This window comes from Kuraishia capsulata, genomic scaffold, assembly GCF_000576695.1.
Source record: "Kuraishia capsulata CBS 1993 genomic scaffold, Kuraishia_capsulata_scaffold_7, whole genome shotgun sequence".
Classification (NCBI taxonomy): Eukaryota; Fungi; Ascomycota; class Pichiomycetes; order Pichiales; family Pichiaceae; genus Kuraishia; species Kuraishia capsulata.
The window spans coordinates 940,063-956,264 of record NW_019172956.1 but is presented as its reverse complement, the minus strand read 5'-3'; the positions used below and the strand labels follow the sequence as shown (position 1 = coordinate 956,264).

Here is a 16,202-nt window from a genome sequence, read left to right as displayed (position 1 = left end):
ATATAAAATTCAAGCACCAACCCTTTGGGCGACCTTTATCACATCGGCCAAAACACCAGCAGCAGTAACTTCTGCACCAGCACCGGCACCCTGGATGACCAGTGGGTTCTGGTAACGTGCGGTCTTGATGGAGACCACGTTATCAGAACCCTTCAAAGATGCAAAGGAGTGGCTGAAATCGTACTTTCCAATCTCAACGGAAACAGTCTTGGTTGGGACATCAACCTTACCGATGAATCTCAGCACCTTGTTTTCGGATGCAGCCTCGTCCTTGAGCTTCTTCATTTCGTCATCGAACTCTGGGAGTCTCTCCAGATATTCTGCCCCCGAGGAAACAGACTCCAGAGGCTTTGGAATCAGCGAGTGAACACTGAACGAAGTTGGCGACTGAACCTCCAAGCCAGCGATTCTAGCCAGAATGGTGACCTTTCTAGCAACGTCTAGGCCGTTCAAGTCATCTCTTGGATCAGGCTCCGTGTAACCCAGTTCCTTGGCGACCTTGACCACATCAGAGAACTTGGCATCGTTAGGAGCAATGGTGGACCACTCGTTAAAGATATAGGACAAAGTTCCCGAGAAGATACCCTCAATGCTCTCGACCTTGTCGCCGGTCTGAATCTGCTCCTTCAAGTTGTTAATGATTGGCAGGCCTGCTCCAACACTGGCCTCATGGTAGACCAAGCCACCGTTAGGAGCAGAAGAGGCGTCAAAGATCTGGTTCCACAAGTCCAGGTCGCTCGAGAAGGCCTTCTTGTTTGGAGTGGCGATAGAGATGCCGCTCTTGACGAAACTTGGATAGGCAGCTGCCCAATCTGCGTTGGAGGTGTTATCGACCAGAATTGTGGGGAGAGGAGATTTGGAGAGGAACGCCAAAATCTCAGGAATTGCCAATGCGGCTGAAGTGGAAGCCTTAAGCGAGGAATCCCATGCAGAAAGATCCAATGGTGAATACTCCTTGCTGATCAGAGCCTTGCTACCGGTGGCAATCAGGACAACATTGTAGTTGATGGAAGATGGAGAGATGGACTTGAGCTGGTTGATGAAAGCAGAGCCAACCAAACCAGCACCTAAAAAGAGTTAGCAAAACAACAGAGATGTTATACGAGTCTGTAAAGAATCAGCTTACCAATGATAGCGATATTAACAGATTTAGACATTTCGTTGATGTAATAAGACAGATCAGTTGGACGTAGTGGTAAAGTGAAGTATTTCAATCGACGAAGCAGAGTGTGAAGTGTGGCGCGTTATGTGGCTGAGGCCAGACATGGCTGGGGACGCAACTAGCAAGAGTGCAGGAACTATAAAAAGTGTACTGTACATAGTGCATATAGTGTACAGAGAATATCGAGAGTACAGATTAGAAAGTATAGAACCACCACGATTATGGTGGTGGTATAGCTTCTTCAGTCTGCTGATAATACCTAGTGTATTATCCACAATCTACAGTCCATATTGCACAATCTACTGACTTTCCGTCTGCAGACCACCCTTACCTATTTCTTTCATCAAACTCATAACACTCAAAATATTTTACAAAAACTAGTACACACCCAAAAGCTGGTCATTCATCTCATACTTGACCCAATTGGCCATACAATTTTGGTCGTAAAGATGACCATACGAAAAATCCCCGGGGATATGTGCTTTCTTGCCCTTTGGACACTGAACACTGTTGGGAGCGTTTTCGTATGGGTCATGCTTGTAGCCAATATCGCGGAACCAGTGGATTTTGGATCTATCTTCAAATAAACCCAGGCCAATAGAATGAACTGGAGCATCACCCCATCTCTCATAGTAAAAGCCACCTGCATCGTTCAGAGCATCAATATACCTCTGATACGCTTCTCCTCTGAAAAAGTCCAAATCTCCGATCTCGAAATTCGACCAAAAATGGCAGGTAGAATAACCATTGGCCATGGAAGTTTTCTGGGGATTTTGCAGGTTTTCTGTGAGCCAGGAAAACGACGCATTGGGATGAACGAACCCGGGGTTTTTAGCCACAAAGTCTAGAGTAGTAGGCCATAAAGATTCCACAGACCTCTCAATATCGTAGAGAGAAATCACAAATCCATAAGTCTTCTTCTCACTCTCCATGAACTTGAACACATCATAGTCAATATCGCAGAAATATTGGGTGTTCGGCTCGATTCTCCAGTAGTACTTGAACTCCTGCATTCTGGGGTGATTGAAGAACTCCCCACTATAATAGCGACACATGTTGTGATAGGACAACTTATCAGCATATCCAACGTTATGAGCCTTCAAATTGGCCATTGCGGCCTTCATCTTGTCCTGGTCAATCTCCGCAGGTACATCCCACGTCTCTTGTGGAACCTGTTCAAAAAACACCTCTCCCGAAACCAGACTCTTGATGCTTTTCTTGAAAGTAGAGCTGAAAGGCTTGTCGTTGAGCAAGACATAAGGATAATGATATTTGTGGTTGAACGTCGATTCGATCTGCCTGATTGTACTGGCCAACCCTCTCAGTTCGTGGTTCCTCACCAGAACAGCAAAGGTAGCACTGGCTCTTTCGTAGTTCTGCCCCTTTCCGGGAGGACGAATTAAATTATCAACTTTGGGCTCCTTGATTGGAGTCTTCAGCAACTTCCGGTAGAACTCCATGTTCTCGGCGACAATTTTCTTGGGCTTTTTCCAGGTCACCTCTTTGAACGTCAACCGCTCCTGAATCTCCGTCCAAGGCATTTCTCCAACTCCATATTCCTTGCCATAATCACTGGAACTACCTCTAAAGAAGTCAGAAAAGTGAATATTGAAATCTTCGAGGTAATCTGCCAGACCCTGCGATACTTTAGAGACCTGTTCGTTGTACTCGGCAGACAGCCTGAGAGCGCTGAAATGCCCCACACTAAGCACCACCGATATTGTCACCAATGAGCCCAGCAAAGCGATCCGTGTAATTCTGCGGTTTAATCTAACCATTCTTCTATTTCGGGCTGCGATTCAGCAATAGTAGTTAATCCAAACGCGAAAGAAGAGTTCGTTCGAGCGCTAGCAACCAACTCGAAATTCCGAGATAACAGATTGAACTTACGCGGAAACTTTAGGCGGGTGCATCCTTCAGCGATGAGGCTTTGCAGCATAAGCCCTTTGAAAAATTCCTGGCCAAAACACCGCGTTTCTGCTACAATTGGTGGGTAAAAGAATGACTTTGGTGGTAAAATATTTGGCAGGGATCAAGGAATTGATCCGATCTTATCCAAAGGGGGGAAAATTCACTCTGGTTTCGGGGAATCAATCAGCTGGTGAGTATTAGAGCATTATGGGTGGTGGAGAGACTGAACACTAACGGAACACCCCTCTTAGACCTGGACTCTGTGATCTCTGCGATTTCATACGCTTTTCTGGCGAGTCAGCACGAAGAGTTTGGGAAGAAAAGCTCGTACATTCCCCTAGTGAACATACCGAGAGATGACTTGACACTTAGGAGAGACATTGAGTTCGTGCTGAAGAGAGCCAACATAGAGCCTAAAAAGCTGATATTCACAGACGATATCGATGAAAAATTTATGAGCAATTACAGTATTGATATTGTTTTGCTGGATCACAATAATCCCCAAGGCCCCGTGTTGAAAGAGCTTATATCCAACCGTGGATGCACTGTCACTGCCATAATCGACCATCATGCTGATGAAGGTCTTTTTTTGAACGCCAATCCTAGAGTCGTAAAAACATGTGGAAGTTGTTCCAGTTTGGTGCTGAACTACTGGAGAACCCAGTTTTCATCCGATTTGGTGCAGGAATTGTTCCATGAGCTGAAGGGTCTGATCACTGCCCCTATACTTGTTGATACTGCCAATCTGACGCACAGAGTCGAGGACCCAGATGTTGCTGCAATTGACTTCATCAAGACCCTGGGATTGGAGGGGGCTATCCTTGGAAATTATTTTGGTGAAATTTCGACCGCAAAGTCGGACGTGGCGGGTCTTTCCGTCAGAGATATTCTTCGTAAGGATTACAAAGAGTATGAGATTGGTACTAAGAGCTTAGGCAACGTGCGAGTTGGCATAAGCTCTGCCGTGAAACCATTCACTTGGTTTGTACGTGAGTATGGATCAGAGGAACTGGCGAAGGGTGTCGATAGCTGGCGGAAAGAGAGGTGCTTGCAAATACACATGACAATGTCATCTTTCGTCGATGAAACAGACGCTTTCCATAGAGAACTGGAGTTCTTCAGCCATGATGAGGACCTTGTGGGCAAATTGAAGTCTGCTTTGACCGAGAAGTTCGATCTCAAGCCGTTCAAAAAAGAGCAACTGTTGGACGTATACTCGCAACTTGATCTGACTGCTTCAAGAAAGCAGGTTGCTCCTGCCGTTCAGGAGATTCTTGAAGCGTTGTGAAAGAGATCTAGATAGCGAAGTTACAAGTCAGGTCCGAGATAACTGACGTTCCAAAAACCAAACTTGCGAACACCGTCTGGGATCCCAGACGTTCCTATCCTCAATTTCTCAATCAGATCAACCATCACAACCGAGGGAAAATCCAGCACTTCCAGTTCTCTGCTGGCCAATCCTTGGGACTTTTCCGACCTGAACTTCTCTATCTGGGCTTCGTCATCTGTATAAAACACTTTAAGACAATTTTGCTGGACGACTCCTTTTCCATGACCAAATAAAGAAGATACCCCGATGCCGTAACCAAACACCCACACCAGCAGCTTTGATTTCTCCAATTCCACAATGAAGTATCTCGAAGAAGTACACCCAACACTGTTCTCCAGTGAATTTAGAGCGTGTAGATACGGCTGAAATGTTTCTGAGTTCCCATCATAAAGCTCCAGACTCCATTTGTTCATCTTCAAACAGTTCTGAGACGTCCCAGTCTCCCCGAGCACCGAATCGCAGCCCAAACACTCGGCGTCCTCTCCAACATTATGCAATATGCTTTTATCCACTAGAAAATAGTAGGGCCCCACCAAGAGCCCACCAGGACTCGGAGTGAAGTTTCCGTATCGTTCTACCGTGGAATTAGTCTTGTTACCCTCATCAGGCTTATGGCAGTGCCAGTACTCCATCATCTCTGCCCATATTTCCGACGGCATTCCGCGCAGTGTAGTAACTTGTGACAGGTTCAGCAGCGAGAGGCCACAATTTGCACATCGCACCAGCGTATTCGATCTTGTGGATCGCCTCCTAGCCAGTTCGTTGTGGTCCCACTTGGGCTCTTTGGTCATCAGCACGTTGTTGGACTTGTCCAGATACACCCTGTCCGATTGCAAAATAGGCGTGGGAAGCTTCAGAGTCTTGCAAAAGCCGTCGTTTTGTACAAAATCCACCAGATTTGAAACCTCAACCACCGGATGGGGTAGCGTGAAAGCGTACCGAGCTCCACCCTTCACCGTCATCTGGAGCTCATCAGCAGAAGAAAGAGAGCACGATTCCAGCTCCTCAGCCAGTTGGATACTCACAGAAAGTCTCTGGATCCGAGGCAAGAACTCTGCCACAAAAGGGGGATTTTCCAGGGTCATTATCCCAAATTTATAGCTGTTTATATGGCCGTTTATGATGTGTTGGCTTGTAGCTAGTAGGTGTCATAATTTCATAAAAAGATAGGAAGTACACAACCCAAATTTCTAAAGGCCCATCACCAAATACAACGCGATGAGGTTGTCTTGTTCTCATCCACGTTCTTTTCTTCCAAATCAACAAAGGTGGTTTCTGTGTGTTGGAGGTTCAATCGCAATGGTGAGTTCCATTATATTATCATCGTTGACAATTCATAGGCTAATAATTTTATTCAGTCCACCTTTACAGCATTGAACTTGAGCGAGGATGAGGTGGATGCCGAAGACCACACCAGAGAGCTCCAGATAGAGGAGTCGTTCAAGATCTTCCAGCGGGCTCTTCAATTCCAGAAGAACTTGGAGCTGGACAAGGCAGAGGACGAATATACCAGTTTGTTTGCATTAGAGGTGGTTTCGGGGGCAAGAACGGACTATCTATCTCCCACGATCCAGTACCTGAAGTATTTATGTTATCGCAATCGTGGACTATTTCGATTTTCCAAGTTTGTTGCTAGTGTTCAATCGAGTTCCGCTACCTTGTCTTTAGATCCCGTGGAATTGCGGACCCAACTGTTGACTATCACCGATGATCTAGTCACTGCCCTCGAGTACGGAGAGGGTGACACCATTCTTATCGATCTTCTGTATGGATTGTACAAGTTCTTTGACGACAAGAAGCTAGAGAGGTTTGCTGTTGAGTACGAGCTTATGAAGTTTGACCAAATGAACGGCTCTGACGACGAAATCGCCATAATAAGGGCGAGCAACAAGGCCTTCATGCTACCCCACACGTTGGAAGTGCTGAACAACTACAAATCGGTGTTGGACAGCATTGGAGATTACGATTTCGTGATGGATAATCAGCAGAGTTTCATGGCAAGAAATAAAATTTGTGCTTTTGTCCAGAACAAGCCTCTCTCGAATAGCAATCTGGCCTTCCTCCAGAGCTTGAAGGACAAATTAAAGGATTTTCGCCCAGAAACCTCTTCAACAGGAGTGGTGGATGTGGAGATAGCACTGGGTGACCAAGCGGTTCCATCATGGAATAACGTTTTGGAAGAGATCCAGAACATTCTGCCTAAACCTAGGGGTAGGGCAAAGTGTTTCGATAACTATCTGCTCACCGCCGATCCGGTCGAGAAAATACGATTCAAGATTTTGGATATTGCGACTGAGAACGAACATGATTCTCATGCCGAAGAAATGGAAGTTGATAAAGTTCCTGAAACTACTGCCCCAGAGGTTTCAGAGCCTACAAAAGCTGTAGAGGCCATCCCCGATCAAGATGTGGAAATGGAGGCGGCCGAAGAGCCATCCACCAGAGCGAGCAAACGAAGAACAAGAGGAGACGAAGACCCTGTGGAAAGTGGCGATGTCAAGCAGAACCAGATTTTTGATACTTTGAACGCTTTCCTGGCGCTCTTACAGCCAGAATTGAGGATAATCTCTCCTCTTGACGTTCTTTCAAGCCGACATGCATCCCCAGAAGACAAACACATTGAAGATTTTGCTAACATGCTAAGTGAATGGACTGGCTCCTACTCTAATTTCTTTCTGATGGATATTGATACCCAGGAGGGTGAGGAGTTTTCAGTTGCAGAGACTCTTACCTCCAACAACAAAAACAGCATTGGAATGCTTTCTCTTTCAATCGACGACATGCCCGAGAGCCAGGCAACCTTGAAAGTGTTCATAGACAAAGTGAACAGCTCAAATGTCCACATAGCACAACTACGCGTTCAGCTCCTGGAACTACTGTTTGTGCCTTTTACTCCTTCCGGCCCCAGTCCTATCGTAGTCGGAAAACTTGACCCTGAAGCCTTCAGCAGCTTGAAAATGTTCCTGGATTCCTCGGACATAATAATATATGAGTCTATTCAGGAGAAACTCACGGATAGCTCACGTTCCGACGATGAAGTCAGAAAGGGACTTTTCGTTTGCACATCGATCATCGAGATCTTGGTCGACTCGTTTATTTCACTTTCGGAGGAGCTGAAGAGTCTCAAAACCAACGAAAAACTGAAAACAAGCGATCTTAGTGCTGCAAGGAGTTCTTTGTCGGCAAGGATTTTGCGATGGTCAAAACTGTTGGAAGACCTGAAAAGTTCGGGCCGCGAAAATCTTCTCACTGAAAACCAGGATATCTATTTCAGACAGATGTGGAGTCACATATGCTTCATGCAGTTTGATCAGCCATCGGAGACATCAAATGTCGTGGTTTTACTTCACCGTCTCAAAGAAGAGATCCAGAAGTTGGACGAATCCCTTGAGATTCCATACACCAACCACGAGCGTATTCCCAAACTGAATCTGAAAAGCACGACGATGCAGTTATCTAAGATCAGTGTGACGGGAACGTTCGCCAATATCACAGACACTGCGGCTGACGTAGACTCGCAAAAGGATGATAAGATGCGCGTTCTGAAGAGTCTGTTGATCCCATCAGAATCCGAAGAAGAACCTTCGCCAGAGTTATCGGAGATGAGGGTATTTCTAAATGATTCTTCTCTGGAGCTCAAATTAAAATTGTGGCTTTTGCTTTTGAGATTCTATTCTTCTACAGATAGTTTTGGTGAACTCAAACTGGCCTTCGAAGCTGTTGTCAGCTATTCAATCAAGACAATCAAATCAAAGTACTACACCGAGAACATCAAGCTCAAAAGACACCAAATGCTAATGACAGTGATGTCTTACTTCGGCCTTTTCTCAAAAATATACACCGATGCCATCTCAAAGCAGCATTGGAAAGAATTTTCCATAGTCGACCTCAGATTTTTCTCTGATTTATTGGAACTGGTCCGTTTGGTTCACGTTTTCGCACTTAGCGAGGACTCAGCAAATATGGGCTCCCATGCTTCCATGAAGAAAAAGTCTAAATCATCATTCGTGAAGTTGGCAGACAATTTTTCGCGTTCATATAGCATATTTGGTATCTACTTCTTATCTCTTCTGCCTGAGGGAAAGCACGAGCCAGAAGTCATGAATGACTTTCTCAGTATCATTCATGAGCTGTTAGGTTCTAGAGGCATGTGTGATTCCGGAGAAGGTGCCTTTCTCGATCTTGCGGAGCATGTTTTGCTTGCGCTTAACTGGCCACAATCAGACAGAGATGTTTTCCAAATCATCAATTGCCGCTACCATATCAATGTCGCTGTGGACTTATTCGTTCCAGCAGACCACCATACTGAGAAAATTGAACTATCTTCGCACAGCGCTCTGGCTTTAAGTCAATTTGTCCTGCCGTGCTGCTTCAAGAAGAGAAATCCAATGTTCAATATCCCCAAGAATGACATGAAAGCACTGCTAGATGCATTGTTCTCCGTGATTGGGGATCCTGATATGAATAACGAGATAACAGCGAGAAATCTATCTTCGTTTGATTATTATTTGAACCTATCTGAATTTAACATGAGATTAGTGCGACTAGCCTTTAATGGATTGTTGGAATTAGATCTGGCCAAACCCAGAGCAGAGTACCAACCCGCTGCAGAGGCTGGGTTGTATTATGTCCAAGGTGTCTTGGCACTCAATCTGTTCAAAATTCGAAAACGTGCGATGCAGGGTCGTTCCACAGAGCTTGAGGCAATCGTGAAAATGTTCAGCGCAGAGATTCTGTGTGGAACAAAACGAGTTGAAACATGGTTACTTCTTGCTCAAACGTACGCTTTCCTGGTAGAAGATGATGTTATCTGGACGTCCGATAAGTTGAGCAATCCAGAGAAGAAAAATGTTACGGCGATCTTCCAAAAGAAGTCTCTCTTGTGTTATCTTATGGCAATAAATCTTTACGTTAGGTCCTCCAAGGAACAGCAGAAGATTCTCAAGCCAGTATCTGCCTTATTGTGGTCGTCATTCTCGAAAGAACTATATAATGCGACATTCCAACCGATGATGGGACTGGCATTCTCTGTTCGTTCTGTGCCTATTTTCGTCAGAAAAGAGAGTGGAAAGACATTTGAAAATGCTGCTCCAACTGGGTTTACCACCAAAAACGCCCTCAGCATCATGGAGGCATCTTTGAGTGTTGCAATCCAGAAAAACCCCAAAGACTGGAGTGCCTACTACTACCTATCTAAAGTCCAGTATAAACTGGGAAGAGATGCATCTACCCACTTGGAATCATTACTTCAGGCCTGCAGACTTGCCAAAACTTCGGGCAGCTCTGCAGATCCGATAATAGAACCTCAAGCAAGATTGCCCTGGCTAATTTTCAAAATGGTCATGAAACAGCAGATACAGATTAGCGGTGCGATCGAGTTTCTTGAGAGGGTCTTCCCACTTCCAGTTGCAGGTACGGAGATTGTGAATTTCTCCCAGTTCTCACATCTGATCTTGGATTTACTGAAGCTGGTGAAACAAGCCGACAAGAAGAATTGGCAGCACAAGCCTTACGTTGGCATGGCCAAAATCTATTTTTCGGTCTTACATGACACCGAATCCGCAAAGGCGGAGATGTCTTCAATAATGAATCTCAAGCCAAATGTCAGGACGCTAGTGACCATTTGGAAACCCGAAAATGAAAGACCGGGAAAGCATTTCGTATATGTTTACGACTACATTGTCTATTATGCAGAGATTCTTTTTGATGATAAAGATCTGGAATCTCTCTTTATCTTTGCCAAAAAGCTACGCCGGCTCGGGTCGAGCATGGTCTCTCAGGCAAAGGCCTGGGACCAAGTGGTATTGAAGGTATGCACCCTAGTCAAATGGCTGATTGATGTTCCCCCCAAATACACGGAAATACAGACCAGTGATTTGTCCTTTCAAGACTTCATGGAAACTTCATTATACCTGCTGAACTCCCTGAAGACCGGTGATATTCCAAGTAATTGTGAGCTGTTGTATTATCTATTCAGCGAAATGCACGAGTTTAGAAAAATGACCAATGGATTCGCACCCACTGGTCTTGTGGATGATACTTACTATGCTGTCTACTTCTCTATTTTCAACATCTACAAAAAAGAGCTTGCGGTCCAAAGTGCATCGGGTACGGAGACACCGTCGATCCTGAACTCACCGCAAGCAGGGGTGAAAAAGGCTAGAGTTGCACGGAGAGATGTTGTTCCAATTGGAAACGATGTAATGACACTAATTTCGAAACGGCTGGAGAAAATAAGGACCAGAATGCAGAATGGAGGACTAACAGAGGTCATCAAAACGCGCGCTCAAGTGAACGAGATTTTGGTAACGAGCCCTACACAGGAACTAACCCCTCTGAAGGAAGACCTCACGAAGGAGTCGACAGACGTTTTGATGAGACACGCAGGAATGGAGATTGCCAAGTCCAAACTGGCAGCTCAAGCTTCCAAGATGGAAGGTGCCGTTACTGTGAGTGAAGGTGAGAGGGCTGTGCAGTCTGGTGACATAGATCTGGTTGAATCAGGAAAGTCAGAACACTCATCTGTTGAAAAAGATGCTTCAAATGTTCCACCAATATCGAATGCGAATGAAGATTCTCTAGGGCCTAGTCTACCAGACTCACAAGGCCCTACTATTCCAGGAACTGCAGACGAAACGAGTGCGTCGAGGGAGGAAACAGCAGTTGTACAAGAATCGATTGAAGCAAAGCCGGAGGGGCTACAGATCCACGACAGCATTGATAGCAAGATCAATAAGGAGGTTTATACAGAGGTGGATGATGCTCCGTCATCTCAGGCTGTCAGTGTTGCGCCTAGTGAGTTCATTCCCGGGGTAGAGGAACCGGTAAAACATGTTCCATTAACGGAAACAGCGGTGAAAGAGATTCCAGCTGAACCAACTGTTGCTGAAGCAACGCCAATTGATGCCCCCGCTCTGGAACGCACTCCATCGCCAAAACACTCCGAAGACGACACTGCAGAGTTCTATACCCCTATGGAGTCCTTCGCCAGTTACATCCGATCAGGTAACAGAGTATTGCCAATTGCGCAAAGTTTGAAGAACGTTTCAGAGCCTGACACACCATCTAAGCCAGCCCCAGAGAACCCAGAACCAGTCAAGAGCGAGGCAGAATTGAATGTTAGTGATACCATCGAGCCGAGCCCGGATGATGTTACTTTGCCTAAGGCAGAACCCAAAACCAAGAAGAGGAAAGTTGAACCACGCGAAAAGGACACTCCTCCCAAACCAACAAGGACCACAAGATCTACGAGATCTACGAGATCCAGCAAGGCAATCGAGTTCGTAGAACTTGAATGACCAAGAAAGCTTGTGATTAGTCGGGCCCTTGACGCAAACTATGTACATTTACATTCTATACGATCTGACAGTCCTCAATACCCAAGCCGTACATGATTTTGTCGACATCTGTCTTGATAGTATTCCAGTCGGATCGTCTTGAAACGAACTGGTAAACCTCTTCAGGACTGAACATGCCATTATCCCTTCCTATCTTCATCACCAGCTTACCAACATCTCTTGCACCCTGCTTCGTAGAACCGTCAATCAGATACAATTGCGAAATCGTCTTGAGGGCAGTCAAGTACCCCACGGTAGTCTTCTGTCGTAAACCAAGAAAAAAGTTGTAGAAATGGTTGAGATCCGATATGAGGAAGATAGCCCCGGTGGTTGAAATCGTGAGCTTTTTCGTGATCAACTTGATCAATATCCTCACAAATCTTTCCCCAATTTCCTGTCTGAAAACATCAACCATTTGCTTTTCAATAGACCCGGATAAGAGCCTGAAATGCGTATTCAAGATCCTCACGACTTCAACTGCCCAGCTGGAGGCACTTCCTAAATGTTGGGAAAACTCTGGCTTAGCCAGGTCATTCTCTGAAATGGCGTAAGTCTTCTCATCGAGATCTTTCAAGATCGCATAGGTCAGTTCGTTTATGATCACATCAATACTGATGCTGAAACCGTCAGCCACATATGAGTCAAGCATCGACTCAAGTTTTGCCATAGTCTTCTCACATTTGTTGGCTGACAGGAAGTCTCTTTTCTGTTTAGCCTTCACATAGACGATATGCTTGGCCACTAGTTCTTCTTCATAAAAGATAGAGATCATTTGCTGGATCAGATCGGCAACATTGACTAGCTCCACAAACCTTCGTAAAGGCTCAACCTCGGAATTATGTTCGTTGTCCATCATGCTCTTGAGCTCCGTTGGATTGTAATTTCTGAGTCTGGAAATCGCTTCGTCAAAACCAGTCTTGATGTGAGTGTCTATTAGTACTGTCAGAGCATCATTGTATATCTCCTGACATGTGTGGTTGATTTTCTCTCGGACTTCTGTTGTGGTATGCCCCTCGTCACCACCATAAAGACTCATCAGAAGGGTGAAACTGTTTTTCACATGCTGCAAGGCGTATACAGTCAGGTCCATACTCACCAAAGACGTGATATTGTTCACATTATTGGTTAAAATCTGTAGATTTGCAGCAAACTTGGTGAGAGTTTTGTTCTGGTGCTCGTCGAGTCGCGTATCCTTCGCCATTTCGTTCGTTTCTGATTTACTCATTTTGAAGATATTCGTAAATCCGGTCAAGATCTCTTTTCCGCCCGAGATAATGTCAAGTTTGAATAACTTTTTCTCATCCTTATCCTGCTCGGTTACCATCTTTAGAATCTCTTGTTGCTGGATATTCTCACGCTCAGTGAGATCGCCCTCCCATGCGTCTACGAGCAAGACCAGCGAGGCGTGACATTGGCGCGGCAAAAGTTCAATAAACTCCAGAATGTTTGGCTCGTAGTAGAAGTTGATCAATTCGGTTGCAACCCTGAAGTAATCCTCGCCATTGGCGAGTCTAGACTGTGGATATTTCAGATCCTTGAACGTCTGGATCATGGCCTGGTAGACATGGGGCACCACTTGGAAATACAGGGAGGACTCATTCATGACGTTTATTCTTGGATCTGACTCGGAGGATTGTGCCTTGGTAGGACTGGCCAAACGCTCAAGATCATCCAAATCATGAACATCACCAGGATCCTCAAGCGAGTCACGTTCACCTGTTTCATTTGGCTTTTCCACCACTGCAATCGGCTCCTCTATTCCAGCAATATCCATATCCAGCGTTGCGTCAATTTCTTTCGCCCTGGAAATCAACTCCTCACAAAAACCACCAATCAGATAACTGCTTAACAAAGTCTCCATTATCTTCAGGATGATGGGCATCTGGTCTAACCTTTCGTCGGTTGAATGCTGGAATATCAGTGTGGCATCTTCAAACTGCGAATTTAAGATATCTCCAATCTGTGATAAAATGTCATCAAAACTGGCAAATAAAAACTCATGGCCCTTCACCACTCCACGTTTCGAAGAGTGTCCTACCTTCACTATGGTCTTCTCCACAAGGTTATCAGACGTCAGGAACACGTAGGACTCCACATACTTGTTTATGAAAAACTCCAGAATCTTCTCAGAGCTCTCCACAGTTATGGCAGCAGAATCATAGTTTTCCAGTGACAAGTTGTTCAGCACTTTGATCAGTCGAAAGCACTCCTTGTGGTCTCTCTTCTCGTAATTGATGTCAATCTCTCGCACAACGCTGTTTGCAAAAACCTCCACTATGGCATTCAGTCGTATCGCCATGCTCTTAAAACCTGAAGTAAACTTGAAAATGTTGATAAATCGGGACACATTGTGGAACAGCAAAGACTGCGATTCTGGTGTATTGTACTTCACGAACACATTGAGTTTCTGGAAATTGGAGTAATTTTTCACCACCAAATCTCTCAGAATTGGTGCCAATAGCGAGTAAATCTTCCTAAACTGTTCTAGAGCGAGATCGGGATCATATATCGGCCGGTCAAGACAATTGATTGGCGTCATCTCCTCGTTAATGGACAGCACCTGCTGAACACGATCCCGATTTTCGCCCCAACCCTCATTACCCTCTTTTCTCAACCGTTCTCTTCGTCTGAACTCCTTGGGATCCCAAAACTGAATTTGTCGCAAAAAACGAATCCAAATTTGTGGAGTACTGAAGACGATCGCGTGGCATGCTTTGCTGGCCAACCCAAAGCTTAACAATGTCGGTATATCCCTAATTCGCAGAGCCACCTGCTTGAGGCATTGACCTTCGTCCCTATTGGCGGGTGGAACTAATCGGCGAGTCATGAAGCCAGAAAATGCTACTCCGCTTTGTGACGTTCTTGAGAACAGATCATACATCTCCCGCTGATTTAGCGTGGCTGAGATGGCGATGCCTTCCTGCCATTCAGTGGGGGCTTTTGGGTGGGGGAGTCTGTACCGCCAAAACTGGGGAATTTGGCTCTGAATTTGAAAACCAATGATATCACCGGAATCTCAGTTATTATATCTCTACACAAGAATTGTCTAAAAGTAATTTATTTCATTTTTTTGCGTATTCTACAGCGTCAATATCGACTTCAAGATTGCCTCCCAAAGCGGAAGGACCCAAACATGAAAATTGGGTCGCGTACGCGTGCCTTTAATTTTGTTGTTTACGCTACCACATCTTTTCCATCTGTTGAACTCTTAAGAACCCTCAAGGACTATCAAGCATTCACCAAACTAACAAGAAAAAACTGGCAATGAACAGGGTATTCTACAAATCTTCGCTGGAGGACCCGTTTCCCGTCTATGTGTTTGATTCTACTCTGTATTCGGAACCATTTCAATGGAGAGATGCTCTACCCTCAGAAGGCGAGTTCTCACTGGTTCTGTTTGCCGGGGGCCTTCAGCAGAATGACGACGAGAACGCGAAATTGAACTTGACGATCTTTGAGTCGCCTCGTCGCGTATTCCGCTTTTTTCAGTCAATTCCTCAAAACGCAAAGAAGAACATGAGAAACCTATATCTCGTCCACGAGAACTGGCTGGGAAGATCAATAGTTGATATATCTCTGGGGATTTGGCAAACATTTGCTTCCAAAATTCAAGTCCACCACTGTGAAACTCTCAAGGACTTGGCTCCGCATTTGAAGGTGAAGAAATTGCCAATTTCGCTGCACGTTCATCTCCTTGACCAACGTAGTGATCAGCAATACCTCACTGGGCTCACGCTGAGCCAGCTGACAAAGGTCTTCAACAATCTGATTGTGTTTCTGACCGTTCCTGAATTTGATGTTCCCCTTTCTTCTGAGGACTGGCATGCTCTCACCAAGCTTGAATTCTCCAAGTTTTCTGCTGCCAACATGGCCATACTGTATGACTGCCTGGTATCAGGTCAAAAGGTCTTTTTACAAGACTATTCTTTTGTGGAGCATTACGGGATGGTGATGAGATTTGTCACAGACAAGAACATTGTTCCTGTAGAGGATATTTGCGAGGATTTTGATGAAACTATGTTGAGACTGGTCCAGCTGCGAAGCGGATATTTTGCAGTAAAGCTGTTCAAGCTGTTTTATTCGCTGGTGTTGAAACTACGCCGGGAGATCTCTGATGAGGCTGGAGAACTGAGGTTGATCACGTCTTTTGCGAAAATGACGATTTCCAACGACGATGACTTCGAGAAGGTCTTCAAGTTTTACCAGACCCTAGTAGCACAATACGACATGAACGAGCCATTTGCTTGGCTTGAGCCTACCATATCGAAAGGCGACAAAGCTGTTTTTGATGAGGCTTTGTTTGAAGAGTCTGATGAGGAGTCTGAAGATGATGAGGACTATGTTGAAGAGAAGTCTGTGATACAACCACAGCAACCCGCCCATCCATTGAAGACTCAGGCTTCTTTGAACTTTACTATTTATGAAGATGAGGGAAGTCCGGAACCCGGTTCCGAAGCGGAAG

General features: G+C 45.2%; 7 protein-coding genes across 7 annotated transcripts in view; 3 read left to right on the top strand and 4 right to left on the bottom strand.

Annotated features, from left to right (window-relative positions):
* Nucleotides 1-9: 9 nt before the first annotated feature.
* On the bottom strand, nt 10-1,157 carry KUCA_T00005981001 (uncharacterized protein; the record flags this gene model as incomplete). Its single annotated transcript, XM_022604585.1, has 2 exons — nt 10-1,067; nt 1,127-1,157. 2 exons carry the CDS (start codon nt 1,155-1,157, stop codon nt 10-12), a joined length of 1,089 nt encoding a protein of 362 aa, XP_022461966.1.
* A 382-nt stretch (nt 1,158-1,539) lies between these two features.
* Nucleotides 1,540-2,940, bottom strand: KUCA_T00005980001 (uncharacterized protein; the record flags this gene model as incomplete). Its single annotated transcript, XM_022604574.1, has 1 exon — nt 1,540-2,940. The coding sequence occupies one exon, from the start codon at nt 2,938-2,940 to the stop codon at nt 1,540-1,542; it is 1,401 nt and encodes a 466-aa protein (XP_022461965.1).
* Nucleotides 2,941-3,163: 223 nt separating this feature from the next.
* Nucleotides 3,164-4,361, top strand: KUCA_T00005979001 (uncharacterized protein; the record flags this gene model as incomplete). Its single annotated transcript, XM_022604562.1, has 2 exons — nt 3,164-3,263; nt 3,325-4,361. 2 exons carry the CDS (start codon nt 3,164-3,166, stop codon nt 4,359-4,361), a joined length of 1,137 nt encoding a protein of 378 aa, XP_022461964.1.
* Nucleotides 4,362-4,381: 20 nt separating this feature from the next.
* On the bottom strand, nt 4,382-5,488 carry KUCA_T00005978001 (uncharacterized protein; the record flags this gene model as incomplete). The annotated part of the gene is made up of 1 exon (XM_022604551.1): nt 4,382-5,488. The coding sequence occupies one exon, from the start codon at nt 5,486-5,488 to the stop codon at nt 4,382-4,384; it is 1,107 nt and encodes a 368-aa protein (XP_022461963.1).
* A 133-nt stretch (nt 5,489-5,621) lies between these two features.
* On the top strand, nt 5,622-11,701 carry KUCA_T00005977001 (uncharacterized protein; the record flags this gene model as incomplete). The annotated part of the gene is made up of 2 exons (XM_022604540.1): nt 5,622-5,705; nt 5,762-11,701. 2 exons carry the CDS (start codon nt 5,622-5,624, stop codon nt 11,699-11,701), a joined length of 6,024 nt encoding a protein of 2,007 aa, XP_022461962.1.
* Nucleotides 11,702-11,756: 55 nt separating this feature from the next.
* KUCA_T00005976001 (uncharacterized protein) lies at nt 11,757-14,567 on the bottom strand (the record flags this gene model as incomplete). Its single annotated transcript, XM_022604529.1, has 1 exon — nt 11,757-14,567. The coding sequence occupies one exon, from the start codon at nt 14,565-14,567 to the stop codon at nt 11,757-11,759; it is 2,811 nt and encodes a 936-aa protein (XP_022461961.1).
* A 437-nt stretch (nt 14,568-15,004) lies between these two features.
* Nucleotides 15,005-16,202, top strand: part of KUCA_T00005975001 (uncharacterized protein) — a gene marked incomplete at both ends in the record, with an annotated part of 1,770 nt that continues 572 nt past the window's right edge. The window contains one exon of the mRNA XM_022604518.1: nt 15,005-16,202. This exon is cut by the window's right edge and continues 572 nt beyond it. Coding sequence (XP_022461960.1) covers nt 15,005-16,202 — 1,198 coding nt within the window.